The sequence below is a fragment of the Peromyscus leucopus genome, chromosome 3 (genome assembly GCF_004664715.2).
Source record: "Peromyscus leucopus breed LL Stock chromosome 3, UCI_PerLeu_2.1, whole genome shotgun sequence".
NCBI classification, from domain to species: Eukaryota; Metazoa; Chordata; class Mammalia; order Rodentia; family Cricetidae; genus Peromyscus; species Peromyscus leucopus.
In genome coordinates, this window is record NC_051065.1 from 108,161,831 (window position 1) to 108,181,288 (window position 19,458).

General features: G+C 44.8%; 2 protein-coding genes across 3 annotated transcripts in view; one reads left to right on the forward strand and one right to left on the reverse strand.

The window, feature by feature from the left end:
* The window catches only part of Rbsn (rabenosyn, RAB effector), a 28,547-nt gene extending 16,832 nt beyond the window's left edge, over nt 1-11,715 (reverse strand). The window contains exons 1-3 of one of the 2 annotated variants that reach the window (XM_028854953.2): nt 11,482-11,715; nt 9,635-9,948; nt 3,171-3,311 (exon numbers count right to left, since the gene is read on the reverse strand). In XM_028854953.2, the coding sequence (XP_028710786.1) occupies nt 3,171-3,311; nt 9,635-9,779 (286 nt within the window). In that variant the 5' untranslated portion in view covers nt 9,780-9,948; nt 11,482-11,715. Of the gene's footprint in view, nt 1-3,170; nt 3,312-9,634; nt 9,949-11,289; nt 11,392-11,481 lie in introns of those variants that run through there. The other variant, XM_028854959.2, reaches the window with a different exon arrangement.
* On the forward strand, nt 39-7,188 carry LOC114681516 (nucleophosmin-like). The gene is made up of 3 exons (XM_037203928.1): nt 39-44; nt 1,991-1,994; nt 6,430-7,188. Exon 3 carries the CDS (start codon nt 6,435-6,437, stop codon nt 6,984-6,986), a length of 552 nt encoding a protein of 183 aa, XP_037059823.1. The 5' UTR covers nt 39-44; nt 1,991-1,994; nt 6,430-6,434; the 3' UTR covers nt 6,987-7,188.
* Nucleotides 11,716-19,458: the final 7,743 nt, after the last annotated feature.

Genomic DNA, 19,458 nt, shown 5'->3' on the forward strand with positions numbered 1-19,458 from the left:
CCAATGCTTCCCTCTGACCCTGCCAGTACTCAGTGCTCTTCCCAGTGACCACTCTAGCAATTAGGACTGTGGCAATTAGGAAACAAGCTATCACAAAGTATTATAATTCACTTGTCTGAAATTTCTCCTTTATGCTTCTATTAGCTTTAATATAATTCACAATTGCTGATATATTTCTCAAATATGGAAGTAGACCTCTGAATCCTGACTAGAGTAACTCCATTTTGCAGTAAGCCGCTGTGTGCCTGACTGTAACAAAACAGGTCATCCTTCCTATGGCTAGACACTGCTTGCTTAGATCAGCAGAATCCCTAATCAGAGCAGGGACACCATACACATAAACATGGTACCTCGTCCGTCCAGTTTTATCTGTACCTTATGTGGTCTGAGCCTATAGCCCCCACTACTGCTTCAACACTAGACAGTACTCTGGATCCAGCTTTGCATTCACTCTGCTGTACACTTAGAGACATAGAAAACAGGAACTTAGGGCTGGAAAGAGGGTTCACAGTTAAGAACACACAGCTCTTGCAGGATCCAAGTTCAGCTCTCAGCACCCATATCAGATAGCTCACAACCACCTGGAACTTCAGCTCCAGGTAATACGATACCCTCTTCTGGACCCCACAGACAACTGTATACATATATGCACATACTCACACACAGACACACAAAATTTAAAAAATAAATACATTTTAAAAATTAAAAATAAAACAGTAGCTTGGTGGGCAGGGAGTTGGGGTTTTTCAGTGGTGCAGCTGCCTATGAGTCACCATGTTCCTGTAAATAACCCTAATAAACTCTGGACTGGTGGGAACTTTCTTTGTTCTGTCTGCATCCTCCTTATTTGAAGTGAACAGGTGTTTCCTTTACAGGTCCCCAGAAAGTCATGTAACAATAGCATTATTTGTAAAGCCATTTTCTCCTGCAGTGATAAAAATGTTTGTGCATACACACAGGGAGACCACTGACCACAGAGGGATACTGCACAGCTGAAGTGTGTGTAATAGAGGAAATGGCAGTTACATTTTATTTGATTCATTATTGAAATTTCAATAGCCACATACAGCTAGTGGCTACTGAACTGGACAGCACAGTTCTAGGATTTAATGCCACCTTCCCCAGTGGCAATTAGTGACCCTGGTAAACACCCCTTCCTTTCTTAGGGCCTTAGTTTTCTCTGTATTTTCTTTGAAGATTTATTTTTATTACTTTTATTTAAATGTGCATGTGTATGTCTGTGTGTGCATGCTGTGTATGTGTGGGTATTGTAGTGGTTGGAGCAGGCAATCTCACAAGGGTTTTGAATATGGAAGTAAAGTAAACCACTATGAAAGAAACATCACTTATCCACTTTATGGACAGAAAGTATTTATTGGGCTGAGTTTGTAGCCCAGTGTCAAGAGCACAGACTCAGCATGGATGAGGCACATAGATGCGCAATAAGCATTGAATGAAAGGATAAATAAATTTTTAAATTCTAGTAAACAAATTAGTGATTGTTATCAATCCAATCCACAGCTACAGAATATGTAAGATGAGACATTTTAGCTCAGCAAATGTGGAATATTTTTAACAGCTTTACTAATATGTAATTTCTGTACATATAATTCAATATTTAAAGCACAGTAATCCTGCATGTCGTTAATCCCAGCATTAGAGGCAGAGGCAGAAGCAGGCAGATCTCTCTGAGTTCAAGGCTACCTTGTTCTACAAAGGGAGTTCCATGATAGTCAAGGCTAAATAGAGAGTACCAGTCTCAATTTAAAAACACAACAATTAGAAGTCATTCTAAGCATATTAATTCAATGGTTTGGATTTTGTTGTGAGGGGCTGTTTGGTATATTCACAAGATTGAATAGTCATAAAAAGAAATTTTATACTATTTTTATCAATTTGAAAGTAGAGGAGAAGCTGGGTGAAGTGGAAAACATCTTTAATCCCAGCACTCAGGAGGCAGAGGCAGGCAGATCTCTAAGTTTGAAGCCAGTCTGGTCTACATAGTGGGTTCCAGGACAGCCAAAGCTACATAGCAAGAAGCTATCTCAAAAAAAAAAAAAAAAAAAAAAAAAAAAAAAAAAAAAGAAAGAAAGAAAAGAAAAGAAAAAGAAGTAAAGCTGGGGATGTATATAGCTCTGTAGCATAACACTTGCCAAGGCCCTCAGTTCTATCCCCAGCACTTCCAGTTTAAAGTAACTAAGCAGATGAAGTCATAATTATGCACATCAGAAAAGTAAGATGCTCAGTGCCTATCACTTGTCAGGTAACCTGTAAAGAGACTGATCTGTCAATGGGTCTGTGACTAGGAGACAGACCAGAATGACATTCTCCTGCTGCAGTTTCGTAGCTGTTTGATCCTCAGCAGGGACAGTGACACTTGAAGGAGACCACACATACAACACATTTAACACACTGCCTAACTTAAAAGAGATCTCAGCTCATTCCTTCCATTTCTCTCCTTGTGAAGACATAAGGCCAATACAATGCTTAACCCTTAGGGTTTACTGAAGCTTTCTCAATCAGCTCAAACAATGCAAGTAGGAAGATGACTTGTTGGGAAGAAGGGGTTCATTGGGGAGGGGAGGGGAGCAGAGAGGATGGTAGAAAGGGGATGTGATGACTAATCCCTGCTCGTCAACATGTCTGTATCTCAATCAACTAAAATCCAAGCTGCTGGGGACTCCTGTGAGGGATTTTCTTTATTAGATTATTTGAAACAAGATCTGTATTAAATCTGGTGGCAGCCCATGTGAAAGACTGGAAGAAGGAAACTTTGCTTTTAGTCTGCTTGCCCTCCTTCTCGCTGGCAAGTTCATCTATCCTGTTGCTGCAGCCAGTACTAAATCCAAATTCTTCAGGATTCTAACACAGACTGAAGACCAGGAGCTCTCCAGGGATCCTCTAGGATACAGCACCAGATTGTGACTACAGAGACTAACAACTACCAGATTCCCAGCTTTTCAGTCTTGAGACAGCCACTGAACTGCCAGGACCATATTCTATCAGTTCTGTTTCTTTTGAGAACCTGACTAATACAGGGAAAATATAATCAAATTGTGTATGTGTGTGATTGTGAGATTGTGAAATAAAATTTTAAAACTGAAAAACAAAATTACCTAAAACAGGGTGGCTATCCTATAAGTACTGAATGAAGGAATGAAGTTTCTTACCAAGCTCCTGGGGTTCCCACATGTAAGGATCAACCCCTCCATAGCTGAATGATTCATATCCCTGGGTCCCTGGTTCCACTCGATCATCCCCTTCGCGTTTCAACAACTTGTTCTTTGCTTTCCTAGCCTTTTGAACAAGACCTTGAAGGAATGAAAAACACCACAAATGAGCCCAAGATTATATAAAAATAATCGTCCTTATTTTAAAATGCACAAGAACATTTGGATCCCCAAAGAAATGCAGCACTGAGGGAAACACCTAATTACCTTTTACCCCACAGAAGTCACCACCAGCAGAATGCTGTTCATGTTTCCAACATACAGGCTAAGTTAGCACTTACTCCCAAGTTTAATAGTCCATCTAAACAAAAGAAGCCAAATCAAACTCAAAAGGGGAACCAGGATAGTGGATTTTTGTTTGTCTGAGACAGGCTCTCTCTACGTAGCCCTGACTATCTTGGAACTTGCTACATAGAACACTTTTGCCTTGAACTAGCAGAGAGAGATCCACCTAGCTCTGTCACTGAAGTGCTGGGATTAAAGATGTGTGCTACAAGCCGGGTGGCGGTGGCACACACACCTTTAATCCCAGCACTCCGGGAGGCAGAGCCAGGCAGATCTCTGTGAGTTCGAGGTCAACCTGGTCTACAGAGCAAGATCCAGGGCAGGCACCAAAAGTACACAGAGAAACCCTGTCTCAGGAGAAAAAAAAATGTGTGCTACTACACCTAGCACACATCTTCATTTTGCAAACAAGACTGAATTACTTTGGATAACAAAGAAACTTGCGTGGCAGCCTTCTCAGGGGCCCAGTTAACTAATCCATACATCTCTGAAAACAAACCAGAAGCTACAATCAATTTTCAACCACCTTTTCCTCTGCCTACTGTAAAAGGGCTAACCTCAGCTGGACTAGGGCCAGGGTTCAAACCTACATACCACTTTTCAAAAATGGTGAGTTGATCTTGTCTGTTTAAAACTGCCCCCAAGAGGCCAGTGAGATAGCTCAGCAAGTAAAAAGCACTAGCTACCAAACCTGAAGAGCTGATCCCCAGGACCCACATGGTGGGAGAGAACTTATTCCCTTAAGTTGTCCTCTGACCTCCACATACACGCCATCACACATGCCCTGGACCAAAACAAAAATAAATGAATAAATGCAATTTTTAAAACTGCCTTTGAAATCTGATACCTGTGTGCAATATTTTAGTGTTCCATTTCTTATTGTTTACAAATATAATACTATGGGCATGACAGTACACACCTTTGATCCCAGAACTAAGGCAGAGGCAGGCAGGTATTTGTGGGTTCAAGGCCATCCTGGTCTACATAGTGAGTTCCAAGCTAACCAGAGTTACACAGAGAGACCTTATTTTAAAATAAATTAAATAAACATCATAAAATTTTGAAGGATCAATAAACCAAGTGGAGAGATGAAATGCTTTTAAAGGGGCTTCAAAAAAAAAAAAAAAATCTGGGCTGGAGAGATGGCTCAGAGGTTAAGAGCACTGTTCCTAGAGGTCCTGAGTTCAATTCCCAGCAACCACATGTGGCTCACAACCATCTGTAATGAGATCTGGTGCCCTCTTCTGGCCTGCAGGCATACATGCTGTATACATAATAAATAAATAAATCTTTTTAAAAAATCTATGTCAATCTTTGCTACTTTCTCTCTCATTTCCTCTTTTGATTTTCTGAAAGGCCAGCTTCTAACCTACAGCAAGCTCCATTCCTACCTCTGCCTCTCCAGCACTAGGACTACTAAAGCATGAAGACCTACAACCTAAGAATCTACCCAACCAGGGCATGGTGAGACATACCTGTAATCCAAGAATCTCTAAGTGGAGGCAGGTGGATCAGTATAAGGTCATCCACCACTATGTTAGAGGCCAGCCTGGGCACTATAAGAAACTTTGTTTGAAAACAGAACAAAAAAAAAAAAAAAAAAAAAAAAAAAATGGGGCCTTCCAGATGGCTCAGCAGGTAATGCTTACAGCCTGAATGCCTGAGTTCAATCTCCAGGACCCACATAGGACGAGGAAAGAACCAATTATCGTAAGTTGTCCTCTGATTTCCATACACTGTCATAGAATATATGTGTCCACATATATAAATACATACACTAAATAAATAAATGTAATAAAAAAGTTTATATCAGAAACATTTAAAAAAAAAGGAATTTCATCTTAACAAAATGACTACTAGTGTTAAAAGAATGTTGGTTCTTTTGAGGTAGAAATAGAAGGAATTTTAAAAAAGAGGGTATTTTTCCTTCTGTGTGGAAGCCAGGGCCTGGCAAGTGCTGTATGAGCCATACCCTACTCTGCAGAAGGCCCATCCTGGAGGGACTTTCTTTTTCTTCTTTCTTTCTTTCTTTCTTTTCTCTCTTTCTTTCTTTCTTTCTTTTCTTTTTCTTTCTTTGTCTTTTTCTTGTGCTCTCTCTCTCTTTTTGGGAGACAGGGTTTCTCTGTGTAGCTTTGTGCCTTTTCCCGGAACTCACTTGGTAGCCCAGGCTGGCCTCAAACTCACAGAGATCCGCCATCCGATGCTGGGATTAAAGGCGTGCACCACCACCGCCCGGCCCTGGAGGACCTTTATAAAAGTTTCTTTCCATGACACATTTTCATGCTATGTATATTTCCTAGATTCACATCTCTAACATTCTTTAAACAGTCTGAACATTTTCCTCTATTAGAAAAGTTCCTGTGGGGCTAGAGAGATGGCTCAGAGGATAAGAGCACTGGCTGCTTTTCTAGAGGTCCTGAGTTTAATTCCCACAACTACATGGTGGCTCACAACCATCTGTAATGAGATCTGGTGCCCTCTTCTGACCTGTAGTCATACATGCTATATACATAATAAATAAATAAATCTTAATAGAAAAGAAAGAGAGAAAGAAAGAAAGAAAGAAAGAAAAGAAAGAAAGAAAGAAAGAAAGAGAGAGAAGTTCATAAGGAGATGTAGAGATGGTCAGAAGTTAAGAAATTGCTGGCCTGGCGTGATTCCGTCTGCGTGTCTGTCTGCGGAGCAGTGGCAGTTCCCTCCGTCCGACTTCTCACACCGAAGTGCACGCCTCCACCTCATGGAAGATCATGGACATGACATGAGCCTCTCAGCCTCAGAATACCTTTTCGGTTGTGAACTAAAAGCTGACAAGGATTATCACTTTAAGGTGGATAATGATGAGAATGAGCACCAGTTATCACTAAGAACGGTTAGTTTAGGGCAGGGCAAAGACGAATTGCACATCGTAGAGCAGAAGCAATGAACTATGAAGGCAGTCCAATTAAAGTAACACTGGCAACTTTGAAAATGTCTGTACAACCAACAGTTTCTCTTGGGGGCTTTGAAATTATACCACCTGTGGTCTTAAGGTTGAAGTGTGGTTCAGGGCCTGTGCACATCAGTGGACAGCACCTAGTAGCTGTAGAGGAAGATGCAGAGTCAGAAGATGAAGATGAGGAGGATGTAAAACTTTTAAGTATGTCTGGAAAACGATCTGCTCCTGGAGGTGGTAACAAGGTTCCACAGAAAAAAGTAAAACTTGACGAAGATGATGAGGATGATGATGATGATGATTTTGATGATGAGGAAGCTGAAGAAAAAGTTCCAGTGAAGAAATCTGTACGAGATACCCCAGCCAAAAATGCACAAAAATCAAACCAAAATGGAAAAGACTTAAAACCATCAACACCAAGATCAAAGGGTCAAGAGTCTTTCAAAAAACAGGGAAAGACTCCTAAAACACCAAAAGGACCTAGTTCTGTAGAAGACATTAAGGCAAAAATGCAAGCAAGTATAGAAAAAGCGCATTGAACAGTCCTGGGCACTACTGGTAAATTAAGCCCAAAGATGGGGAAAGAGGAAAAGGAGAAACAAATATAGTCCATACTGAGTACCATCCACAATCCAGACTGAAGTCTTCTATTTTAATCTCAATCCCCTTTCCTGATTGGCCATCCATTCCCCCTTGCACGCTGGAAGCAATCTCTTATTTTCCTAAAGCATTTTTCTTTCACTCTTGTGATGCAGAAAACTTTACTGCTTTCTACACTTGTGCATATGCCTCATCTCTGACCATGTTTTAATACCTTTGTATCCTTAGCTGCTCAATAAATTTTTGAATGAACCAAAAAAAAAAAAGAACATTTGCTGCCCTTCAGAGGACCTGAGTTCAATGCCCCAGCATCCACATGGGGGCTTGCAACTGCCCATAACTCCAGTTCCAGGGGATTCAGTGTTCTCTTCTAGCTTCCGTGAGCACCAGGCATACAAGCAGTGCATAGACATACACATAGGCAAAACATCCGTATCCATAAAATAAAAATAATAAAAATTTAAAAAGTAAAAGGTTACCATGGAAGTCTGAGAACACCTCTAAATTTTCTACAGCCTGGCCTATCTAGTCATCTAGTCCTCTGAGTAGCATGGTGTATGACTGAGGTCAGCAATGCCAAGATAGGAAGCTCTTTGAAACCTTTTGGTTGTCCACAGGAAGCTTAGATAATCTGGTTTGGGGATTTCTCCCCGCCCCCTTGTTTTTCCTGGAAGTTGCAAAGTATGCTGTGATCAGAATAGAAGAGTCTTTCACCATCAGAGATGCCTTGCAGAAAAAGCTACATTAGACTTGTGGCAAAAGATCTGGGATCCAGGCCTATTTCTGCCAATTGCTGTGTGGCTTTGGAAACATTACTGGTCAACTCTGAGCCATACTAACCTATAAAATTACACCACACATCTTCCAGTAGGGTTGCTGGGAGAGTAGTGACATGACAATGCATATGACAGAAACTGCCAACATTACAAAGCACCACCCTTTCCTGGACTCCCTTTAGCAGATTCTAGTTCTGCTTCAGCATCTAGAGTCAGCAGTTTCCTGGACAATCACAGCACTGAGGATTCTGAAAATGTCTGACTTCATCATGTTCTTGTATGGAAGTTGTAACAAATGTTATGTTGGATATTCCCAGCATTTTTTGTTTGTTTGTTTGTTTTTGTTTTTTGAGATAGTGTTTCTCTGTGTAGCCTTGGCTGTCCTGAAACTTGCTATGTAGACCAGGCTGGCCTTGAACTCACAGAGATCCACCGGCCTCTACTTCTGGATTACTGGGACTAAAGGCATTTGCCGCCACCACCTGACTCATTTTCTTTTTTTAAATGAACTGAAAAATGGAGTATGGAAGTCCAGGGACAAATATTTGACTATAAGGAGTATGTGAGTCACATGTCTAGAGAACAGAGTCCACTAGAAACACCATCTAGTGGTTCAGCCCTTCTTTCCACCCAGCACAGATTATAAATCAAGTGTCCACATTCTGACTCTTGTGATCTCCAGAAATGCTGCCACATGGGAGATGAAACTTAGCTCACTTGAAAAGTGAGCTCCAGAGGAGCAGAGACTTATTTGAAGGTTAGAATAATAGGTACAGTCAAAATTATCTTTGAAGATTTCTCTGTACAACTGGAAGCTTTAAAAAAAAATGCTGGACAGTAGTGGTACATGCCTTTAATCCCAGCACTCAGGAGGCAAAGGCAGGGGGATCTCTGAGTTCAAGGCTAGCCTGGTCTACAGAGTGAGTTCCAGGACAGCCATGGCTACACAGAGAAATACTGTCTCTATTTCAACTGTTAAATTCCTTTTCCTGAGCTGCAGAAGGCAGGGTCTAGCCAAGGAAGGAGGGATGGTAGAAAGGCTTAAATTAGTAATAGGCAAGTGGTGTGTATTGGGCCTCTACTTTTTGCTGTTATTGTTTTGTTTTGTTTGGAGACAGGGTTTCTCTGTGTAGCCTTGGCTGTGCTAGAACTCACTTTGTAGACCAAGCTGGCCTCAAATTTATGGAGATCTGCCTGCCTCTGCCTCCCAAGCACTGGGATTAAAGGACTGGACCACAATTGCCCAGCTGGGCCTCCACTTTTATAGCAAAGGATAAGCATTCCTGTCAAACCATCCCAGGCTGAGGGTGAGATAATCTAAGTAATCCAGTAAGAGACAACAGATTACAGTGGCTATGTTTATTAGCTTAAAGCCAGGCTTACTCCATTTGGGTGACTTTGGGTAGGTTATCTAATCTCTCTTAATCTGGTAACCTAGCCAACAAAATGAAACTCACAGTAGCATAGCTGTCATGTGTATTAAATAAGATAAATAAGGGCCGGGCCTGGTGGCACAAACCTTTAACCCCAGCACTCAGGAGGTAGAAGCAGAGAGATCTCTGTGAGGCCAGGCTGGTCTACATATTGAGTTCCAGGGCAGCCAGGACTACATAGAGAGACTTTGTCTTAAAAAAAAAGTAAATAAATACACAAAGAGAAACATCAATGCAGAGAATAAAGAGTACTGGATATCTGCTTGCTACTGTTATTATCAGCATCATAACCCAGTGGGAACATGAAAGCCTATAAATCTACTCTATTAAGTAAGGTCTCTTTAACAAAATGAAATGAAAAAAACCCTCGCCTCTTACTTTTAATTTGTCCTTTGACATCACGATCTTCTGAGTGTTCTTCTTCATAATGTGACTGAAGTTGATAGAAAGACTGAAGGTCCTTCAGGCACAGAGGGCACAGGAAGCCTTCCCTCACTTCTCCCGGGTCATCAAGAGAAGCCATAATTGTGCTTCTCTCAACCCCAGGAAGGCAGGACCCTCATGCCAAGTCAGCTTGATTCCTCCCAAGGGAGCAGGGTTCTGGCAGTGTTAGCTTAAGCAGGCAGTGAACGGATAATCTGGAAGTGACATTGTGGCCTTGGATGAGATTTCCTCTCTTCAGCAGGAGGAATCTAAGAAAAACACAAGTCATTTGAGGCAAATTAGTAGCAAACAAAAGGTTTCTTTGTTCTTCCCACAGTTCAACAAAGGTACATGTTTGTAACAACAAGGTTAATGTTTGGTACAAGTTTGTGAAAACAAACTGTTTCTCAAATTCTTAGACCAAGACAAAACCCAAGAAATCTGTCTCCAAGACCTGGAGGCCACAAATCACAGCACAGAGTGGGAGAGTTTGTGTAGCTAGACTTGCGGGGTGATTTGGACGGACTGCAGAGGGCAATGAGGAGGGCACCCTCTAGTCCTCAAAGCTGAAGGGTGGCAGCAACTCAGAAAATAAGTAAATGGGACACCAGGGGCCTGTTGTTTCCCTTAAGAATAAGATTAAGAAATTAAGAAATCTGACCAGCACGATAGCACACGCCTTTAATTCCAGCACTCGGGGAGGTAGAAGAAGCAGAGGGATGCCTGTAAGTGTGATGCCAGCCTGGATTACATGGCAAGTTCCAAGCCAGACATGGCTACCTAGTGAGACCCTGTCTCGAAAATAAGTGAATAAGTAAATCTGATGACTACACACATACAGAGTCTGCCCAGAAAGGCATGAGGCATCAATGAAACAGTCAGCGTCAGGTCCGACCTGTTCTCGCCTCAAGCAGTAGCTGACGGGATCCTCTGAGGGTGACAGCTTCCTCCTCCTCCTGTCCTGCACTCATCCCTAACAAGAAGTCAAACAGAAGCCGCTCCCATCCACCCTGGTCACACACAGCAGCTCAAATCTCACCCTGGAGAAACGCCCCTTACTCAAGGCAGGCGCTGGCAAAGATGCCTTCACAACAGCTGCCTCGGGTTCCGTGGGCAGCATACCTGTGAAATGACTAAATAATACAAGACCACAGGCAGCGAGGGGAGCCTGTGATTTTCGCCATCACCATCAGAGCTCATCTGGCGCGGTGTCTGACACAGACACACAACACACACACACACACACACACACACACACACACTAGAACAGCATTAGACACACACACACACACTAAAACAGCATTAATAGAGCTCATCTGGCGCGGTGTCTGACACAAACACACAGACACAGACACACAGACACACACACACACACTAGAACAGCATTAGACAGACACACACACACACTAGAACAGCATTAGACACACACACACACACACACACACACACACACACACACACACACACACACACACACCACTAGAACAGCATTAATAGGGCTCCAGGAGTGAACGAAGTGAGAGACTCTAAACGTCAAGTCACTTAATTATGCGCCACCACAATCCACCGAAACCGATGCCGCAACCACAAGCCCAGGCGTGCAAACAAACCCTCGCATCCCGACCGGCGTGAAGAACCCAGCCCGGGGCACCGCAGAGGTCCGCACGGCCACGTGCACCCGCAGGACCGACCGCGACTCTGCGGGCGCCACGCAACACGGTCGGGGCAGGGACGCGCAGAGGCCCGCAGAACCTCTCATTTCCCCCACCGCCTCGTCGCCTCAAACCACACGTCACACCCACCTCCGCCACCGCCGCGTTCTCGGTGGCGGCTCCGAGCTGGCCGGCACCGTCCCTCGCGCCCTGAGGCTTCCGAAACGCGGCCGGCAGTCTACGCTCGACCTCCGGCCGCGACTCTGGGCCTCCAGGATTCCTCAGAGACTCGCGGTAGCCATCGCTATCGGCGGCTCGGTGCTCGGCAGGCGCGCCTGGGGAGAAACCGGAAGGCAGACTGACACACGGCGGTCGAGCGCCGAGTCCTCGAGCGCTCAGAGCGGACCGAGACAGTGTGGCCTGAAATGGGAAGGCAGAGGCTTCCGCGCAGGTGCAGTCTCAATGGGGTGGGCCCAGGAGGAGGAGGCGGAGCTTTGTGACTGAGAAATTCTCTCAGGTTCTAGCAACATGTAGCAGGTTTGGGAAGCCTACCACTCGCCCTCACCCACCCTATAGGTGGAGAAACCAAAGCTTAGACTCTTAAATAACGTGCCTGCAACGTTAACTTTATTCAGAGCCCATTAAAAAGTCCCTGAGGGTTTTTGAGGATGCATCAGTGGTTAATAGTACTGGATGCTCTTCCAAAGGACTCGAGTTTGAGCAAGTGCTTGTCTGCTACCAACTGTCTGTAATTGCAGTTCTAGAATATCCGATGCCCTCTTCAGGCCTCCATGGACACTGCACGCATGAGATGCACATACATACATGCAGGCAAAACACACACAAAATTTTGTTTAAAAAAAAAAGTTTTTAAAGTTTCTGAGTGTGAGGGACTGAAAGTATGTTCAGCACCCTGAAGAGACAGAAAGACATGTGATAGAGCCACAGGAGCGTAGAGAGGTTGAAAAGGAGTGTCAGGGACTGGGAGGTGACCCGATTGGGGTTCAATTTTCACCATATGCCCATACCTGTAACCCCAATACTCTAGGGATAGAGGCCAGAAGTTTAAGATAATTTTCAACTGTAGCATGAATTGTTAGAAGGTCTTGTTAATAAAATCAAACCTGAGGCCAGTTATTGGGGTGAAGGCTGGAAGATCAGAGAAGCAGAATAAACCACAGCTACCTCACCTCGCCAATTCCTCAGCTGGTCCTGTTTCCTCAGACTGGAAGCTTCTGTGTCCTCATCCCAATGTGTCTCAGCTGAACTGCTGCTCCAAAGCCTAAATGCTTAACCAGCCAAAAGCTTAACCAACCAAATGCTTCTAGTTTCTGGTCTCCAAGCCTTATATATCTTTCTGTTTTTGCCATCACTCCCTGGGATTAAAGGCTCACTTTCTGGGATTAAAGGCGTGTGTCACCATGCCTGGCTGTTTCCAATGTGGCCTTGAACTCACAGAGATCCAGAGGGATTTCTGCCTCTGGAATGCTAGGATTAAAGGTGTGTGCTACCACTGCCTATCCTCTATGTTTAATATTGTGGCTGTCCTGTTCTCTGACACCAGATAAGTTTATTAGGGTGCCAATATTTCGGGGAAACACAATACCACCACATTTAACTATATAGCAAGTTCAAGGCCAATCTGGAATACATGAAACCTCATCTCAAAAAGCAAAACCAAAACAAAAAAAAAAGGGTATGGAGTTAGCTAGAACTCTGCAAACTAAGTGGCATTTGCAAAAGACAGTGCGGCAGACCAGTCGCCTCTGCACCTAGCTGCACCGTGAAACCACCACAGGGTAGAGACAGACTTATCTGTCACTGAGGTCTGTTTGCTTTATAGCCAGCACACCATGTAGACTTTGCAGTAACCTGGGCTTCAGAAGCAGGGGCTTCAGGGAAGATCCAGGGCTTTGGAACCAGAAGGTGGCCTCCATCCCTCTTGCCGCCATCCCAGCCCATCATGGCTGTGGCTCTTGGGGAATTACTATCTGAAGGTGACCTGTGGTCACAGTCTCTACCTCCTTGTACAGATAAAGTGAAGTGACTCTCTCAGTGGGTCTCTGGCCTAAGCTGATCACTGTACCCCGACCCCCCCCCCAGCTCAACACTTACGCAGTGGGGCTCCCAACTTGGAGACAGCATTGAGTATGGAGGGGGCAACTGCTGGGCAAGAACTAGGGTTCCACAGACCCGAGTTCCCACTGCAAGAAAACCTTACTTTCAAACTCTGTGTGTCCCTTTCCTTCTGTCCTCCGTTCTCCCACATGCACGTGTAAAATGGGCTCCAAGACAGACAGTCCCTTTTTATTTCCAAATTGGTGACTATTTTTGTGTGTTTGGTTTGGGGCTTTATTGTCTGCCAGTGCTGGAGTTGGAACCCGGAGTCTCACACAGGCTAGATAAATGCTATGTCACCGAGCCACATCTCAAACCTGCTTTCCCTATAACGTTGAACTCTGCCAAGATGGTGACTTACCATCAAGCCAGGGGCAAGCCTAACTACCTGTCACAAGCCTCTCTGTTGGCACTTTCAGAATGCTCCCTCCCCCCACCAAATCCCGGAATGAGGCAGAATCTGATAGGCAGGACTATTTGAGGCCAGGGAATGACCTTCCAGTTCAACCATGATTTAGCCTGTCATCGTTTACAAAACCGACATCACACTCACACCTCATGTGCTCCAAAAGCAATGGAAACACGCTGGGCAGCTTGTAGATCAGTATGTAAGTCAGTGGGTTGGCCACTCAAGTGCTAGGAATGGATCTTTGCATGCATTAGGCAGGTAATGAGCTGCACCCCCAGCCTTCTACTGACATTTTAAGAACGAGAGTGACATTCTGGGCATGGTGGAACAACACACTTGCAGTCTGAGTTCTTGAGAGGAACAGGAAGGAGGATCAGGAATTTAAGAACAGCCCAGTTACATAGTGAGATCAAGGCCAGCCTGGGCTACTTGAGATCCTGTCTCCAAAAAACAAAATCAAGGGCTGGAGAGATGGATCCGTGATTAAGAACACTTGCTGCAGCCAGCAGTGGTGGTGCATGCCTTTAATCCTATGATTTAATCATATCATTTAATCTTTTGATCCTCAGGGGGCAGAGGCAGGCAGATCTCTGTGAGTTGGAGGCCAGCCTGGTCTTTAGAGCATGTTTCAGGACAGCCAAGGCTACAACACAGAGAAACCCTGTTTCAAAAAACCAAAAACTAAAACTAAAACCAAACAACAACAACAACAACAAAAACTTGTTGCCCTTCCAGCGGATGCCAGTTAGGGTCCCAGCATCTACACTGCGGGTTCTAACTGTAACTCCAGTTCCATGAGATTTGATGCCCTCTTCTGACATCCATGAGCACCAGAAGTGCATGTGGTACACAGACATACATGCAGGCAAAGCACCCATACACATAAAAAATAAAAAAATGATTATGCAATAGACCAGCTTGTGTGCATTAGAGTTTATAAACAATGTGTTCCTTATTTGGTCTTTGGACAATTCTTTTACTGCTTCCTTTTTTTTTCAATTTTAATAGGAATTTCATATTTTTTATTATTAAATAGTTAAATTTATTTGTTTATTTTATATCCCAAATCCAGTTTCCCCCCTCCTCTCCTCCCATCCCTCCCTCACTTCCTACCAATACTACTTCCTTTTTAATAATAATAAGGACTAATATTTACCAAGTGAGTTGTACATGACAGGCTGCTCTATGGGCTTTAAGCATCTTAACTCATTTAATCTTCATGCACTCTTATAAGATACCACGCTATAAAGAAGCTGCAAATGGAGAGGTTAGATGCTTTGCCCAAGACTCATTGCTGGTGAGTGCAGAACTCTGTCATCTTGCTTTGAGGTCTTCACAATGCTCACATCCCTTCATCTGTGAAGGCCTGACTTCCGAGACTTCCCATATTAGTCAGCATCTTGTGGGCATCAACCATAGGCCAGGAATAGACAGGGTATTAAGAAGACGGGTACTGAAGAGGAAATGGTGGTGTGGGTAAACTTACATCAGAGGAAACTGAGCACATCACATAACTTCCCAAAGGGCCAGCTGCACCCAACACCAGGCCCAGGCCTCTGCCTAATGCTATGGTTCTGAGAGTTGAGGTTGGCACATCCTGCTGATGGCACAAGGAAACATGACTGATGACAGAAATACTTTGCCCTGGTCTACAGGACAGGCCGATGGCGTGTTGGACTAGGCTGTGTCTAAGGGAAGGAGAGGGCAAAGGATGGCTCAGGAAATAAGCAGAGAGGGGCTTTTTCACCCAGATGAAAATTCAGTAGGCAAGGAGAAGCCTCTGGCACAGGGGGCTGGGACCCTCAATCCTAGGTGTCCTCAAAAGTGTAGCAGAGCTCAGCTCAGAGCGTCTAAACCCTCAGTCATTGGTAACAGCAAATCTTACACTTCTCAGTCCAAGGGATTGGGACCTTGAGCTCTCGGTGCAAGATGCAGAAGTCAAAAGTGGCAAGGATGAGCCAGAGGTGGTGGCACAAGCCTGTAAGTCTAGCAATTGGGAAGCAGAAGAAGGAAGATCCCATGTTCGAGTGCAGCCTCAATTCTACAGATTGAGCTCAGCTCCAACTACACCAGACCCTGTCTCAAACCAACCAGACAACCAAACAACCAGCAAGGGCAGGGGCCGGGAAGTAGCTAAGCCAATAAAGTGCTTGGCTCTCAAGCATGAGGACCTGAGTTTGGATCCCTGGCACCCACAGAAAGCCAGGTGTGGCAGGACATGCCTACAATAAAGTGTGTGTGGAGAAAGTTCTCACTCCTACTTCTCCCTACTGGAAAGGAAGAGACAGGTAGATCCCTGGGGCTTAGTGGATAGCCAGTCTAGCCAAACTGGTGAGCTTCCAGTTCAGTGAGAGACTCTGTCTCAAAAAACAGTGTGGACGGTAGTGAATAAGGAAGATACCCAACGTTGACCTCAAGCTTTCCTATGCAAACTTGTGTTGTTAGCCTGGCAGGACTTCTGGTTCAGCCGATGCTGCCAAATATAGCTTTAATTAAATCTCTATTGTTCTATTTACCAATGAAGACTCAGGAGTCAGATGTTGGGGTAAAAACCTGCTAGCTCAGAGATACTGAGAACCAACCAGCTAACCTTCCTTTTTGGCCAGAGACCCAGCAAGAGAGTGTCTCTCCAGCTATCCCAAACCAAAAAAGACCTCTCAACTCCAAGTCCCTCCCCACTCCTTCCCGTGTGACTATCCATATTCCTGGCTCCTCCTTTCTCTCTATGGCTAATTCCTGTCAACTAGTTGCTGGCTTCATATCCTGATCCAAAGTTGATTTTATTAACACAGTGTCAGGTTTCACAGTGTGATCAAATATCTCACAACACACACACACACACACACACACACACACACACACACACACACACACAAAACTGCACACATAAACACAGGCACATCCACATAAGGAATTTTTCTTATAGCAAGGGTATTCAGCACACAACCAACTGCCAGATAAATGTCAGTTAAAGGGTGCACACTGGGTCTCTGGCTTGAAACATCACTTGTGACAGTATTGACCCTGGGTCTGAGAGGCCCAGGCCAGAGTGAGTCCTACTCTTCACCGTGGCTATGGCTTGCTTGTTTCTTCCATGTTTATTTTTCAAATGTACTGAAAGAAGAGATAAATGCTTAAAAGATAAGTGAGAAAGATTAAAAAATGAACAAAAAGATAAACATGGGACAGGCCCCTCAAGCTGCCTCCTCATCCAGACTTCCGTCCCCAGGTGCAACCATTTGATCGGCTGAGATTTAGTTTCACTGTCTCTCTCTCTCTGGTCCACTCAGCAAGGCAAGTTGTGGCGAGGCATCCATCTCCCAGGCTTACAAGCTTTCTGGGCAGGTCAGTTTACCCCAATCCAAATGCAGGACTGGGTTCAGGATAATCAGAGGGGCGTGAAGAGCTATGCCAGCCACCAGAGGGTGCCATATAGCCACTTAAGACCCACTCAAATGGCCAAGGTTTCAAAAGCTGAGGTTTGGCTAGTCCATATTTTCAGTCAGCAGCCTGTGTCCAGCAAAGGAAACTCATGCCCCATCCCCAAGTAGCTGTACCGCTGGCCTGAAATTAGCCTCCTTCAACTGTGATGACCACACTGAACAGCCAATACGAAATGTGCCACAGCAGGACACACTGTCCTGTTCTGTACAGGCCCAGGGCCTTCAACTGAACCTAGACATATCTTTCTGTCTAGAACCTAGCCCAAGCCTGCTAGGCCTGCAGAGTCTGTGGGCATCTCTGCCCACCCAGATGCTCTGAGTGGAAACCTTGGACACCTTGATTCCTCTGCTCATGCCTACTTCCAATCCATCAGCAGGTCCTGCCACTGACTAGATCTGGATGATGTCTAGTCTCACAGCAAGACAGTCACCCTGCCATCTCTTGTGGGACAGCTGCAGCAGCCTGCCTGCTGCCCTTCCTCACTGGCTGCACCCTGTGCTACCTCGGTTAGACACAAGCCTCCCTGTTTAGCAGCCCCAGAGGGCCTGACAGGCTCTGGAGAAGCCAACGGCCTTTGCTGATCTCAGCAGACTCTTGCAGGTTTCGGGCCCCAGCTGAAACAAATGGTTTATTATTTCCTACTCTTTCTCGCCTGTTCCAGAAGATGGTCTCAGGCCTATTCACAAAAAGAGAGCAGGCAGAAGCAAAGGAGGTTCCTTAGACCTGAGCTCTAAGCTATGCCAGTATCATTTCTGCTGGCCAAAGTAACTCACAAGACCAGCCTAGATTCAAACACCGAGAAATACAGACTGACCTCCTTCCGAAAACCACAAAGGGTGGTGTGTCAGTCATCACCAGCTGCTGAAGCTAAGGGACTTAAAATACTGCTTTCCAGAAGATGGGTCCTTCTGAGTCTTGCTCCTTGGCTTGTGGGTAGCAGCCTCCTCCATCTCTTCACATGGTTGTTTTTCTATGTATATTACTGTCCAGATTTTCTCTAATAAGAATTAGGACACACTCATAACTTTAATTACCTCTTTTTTGCTTTTTCTTCCAAAAATATTATATTATTATTATTATTATTATTATTATTATTATTATGGTTTTTTTCGAGACAGAGTTTCTCTGTGTAATTTTGGTGCCTGTCCTGGATCTCACTCTGTAGACTAGGCTGGCCTCGAACTCACAGAGATCTGCCTGGCTCTACCTCCTGAGTGCTGGGATTAAAGGCGTGCGCCACCACCTCCTGGCCTCGAAAATATTATTAATGAACTGCTTGATAATTTCATACAATGCTTTTAGGTTTTTTTTTTTTCTTTTTCTTTTCTATTTAAGACAGGGTCTCGATGTGTAGCCCTGGCTAGCCTGAAGCTCACTAAGTAGACCAGGCTGGCCTCAAATTCATGGCGATCAGCCTGCCTCTGCCTCCTGCTCTGCTGGGGTTAAAGACGTGTGCCACCGGGGCCTCGCAATGCCACCGTGCCCGGCTTCATACAGCGTGTCTCGGTCATGGTCACCCTGCTTACTCCCTTACATCTTCCTGGATACACCAGCACCTCCTCCCTACTCCTCCCTATAGCTTGATGTCTTCTTTCTGTTTTTTTTTTTTTTTTTTTTTTTTTTTTTAATAACCCATTCCGTCCAATTTGTGCTGCCTACAAGCTCCGGGGTGGGGACCATGCACTGGAGCACAGTCAAACCCTTAAAGAAAACTGACTCAGGCCATGGTGGCGCACGCCTTTAATCCCAGCACTTGGGAGGCAGAGGCAGGTGGATCTTTGTGAATTCGAGGCCAGCCTGGTCTACAGAGTGAGTTCCAGGAAAGGTGCAAAACTACACGGAGAAACCCTGTCTCGAAGAACCAAAAAAAAAAAGAAAGAAAGAAAGAAAAAGAAAAGAAAACTGACTCTGCTTCCCCAGGAGCCATCAACTATTCATAGCTTCTCAGTTAGGAGGGGGGCTTGTGAACCCCTTTCTTCTCCATGAGCCTTGGTCTTCCTGTCCAGACAGACCCTCTACCAACCAGGCTCTCTCCCTCCCTAGGTGGGTCCCCAGCTCCATGATGGACCCCAGCTGATGTGAGGAATGGGGTAGGACCCATATCCCTCTCGTGAGGGAACAGAAACAGGGATCACCCAGGCCTCTATCCTTCATTC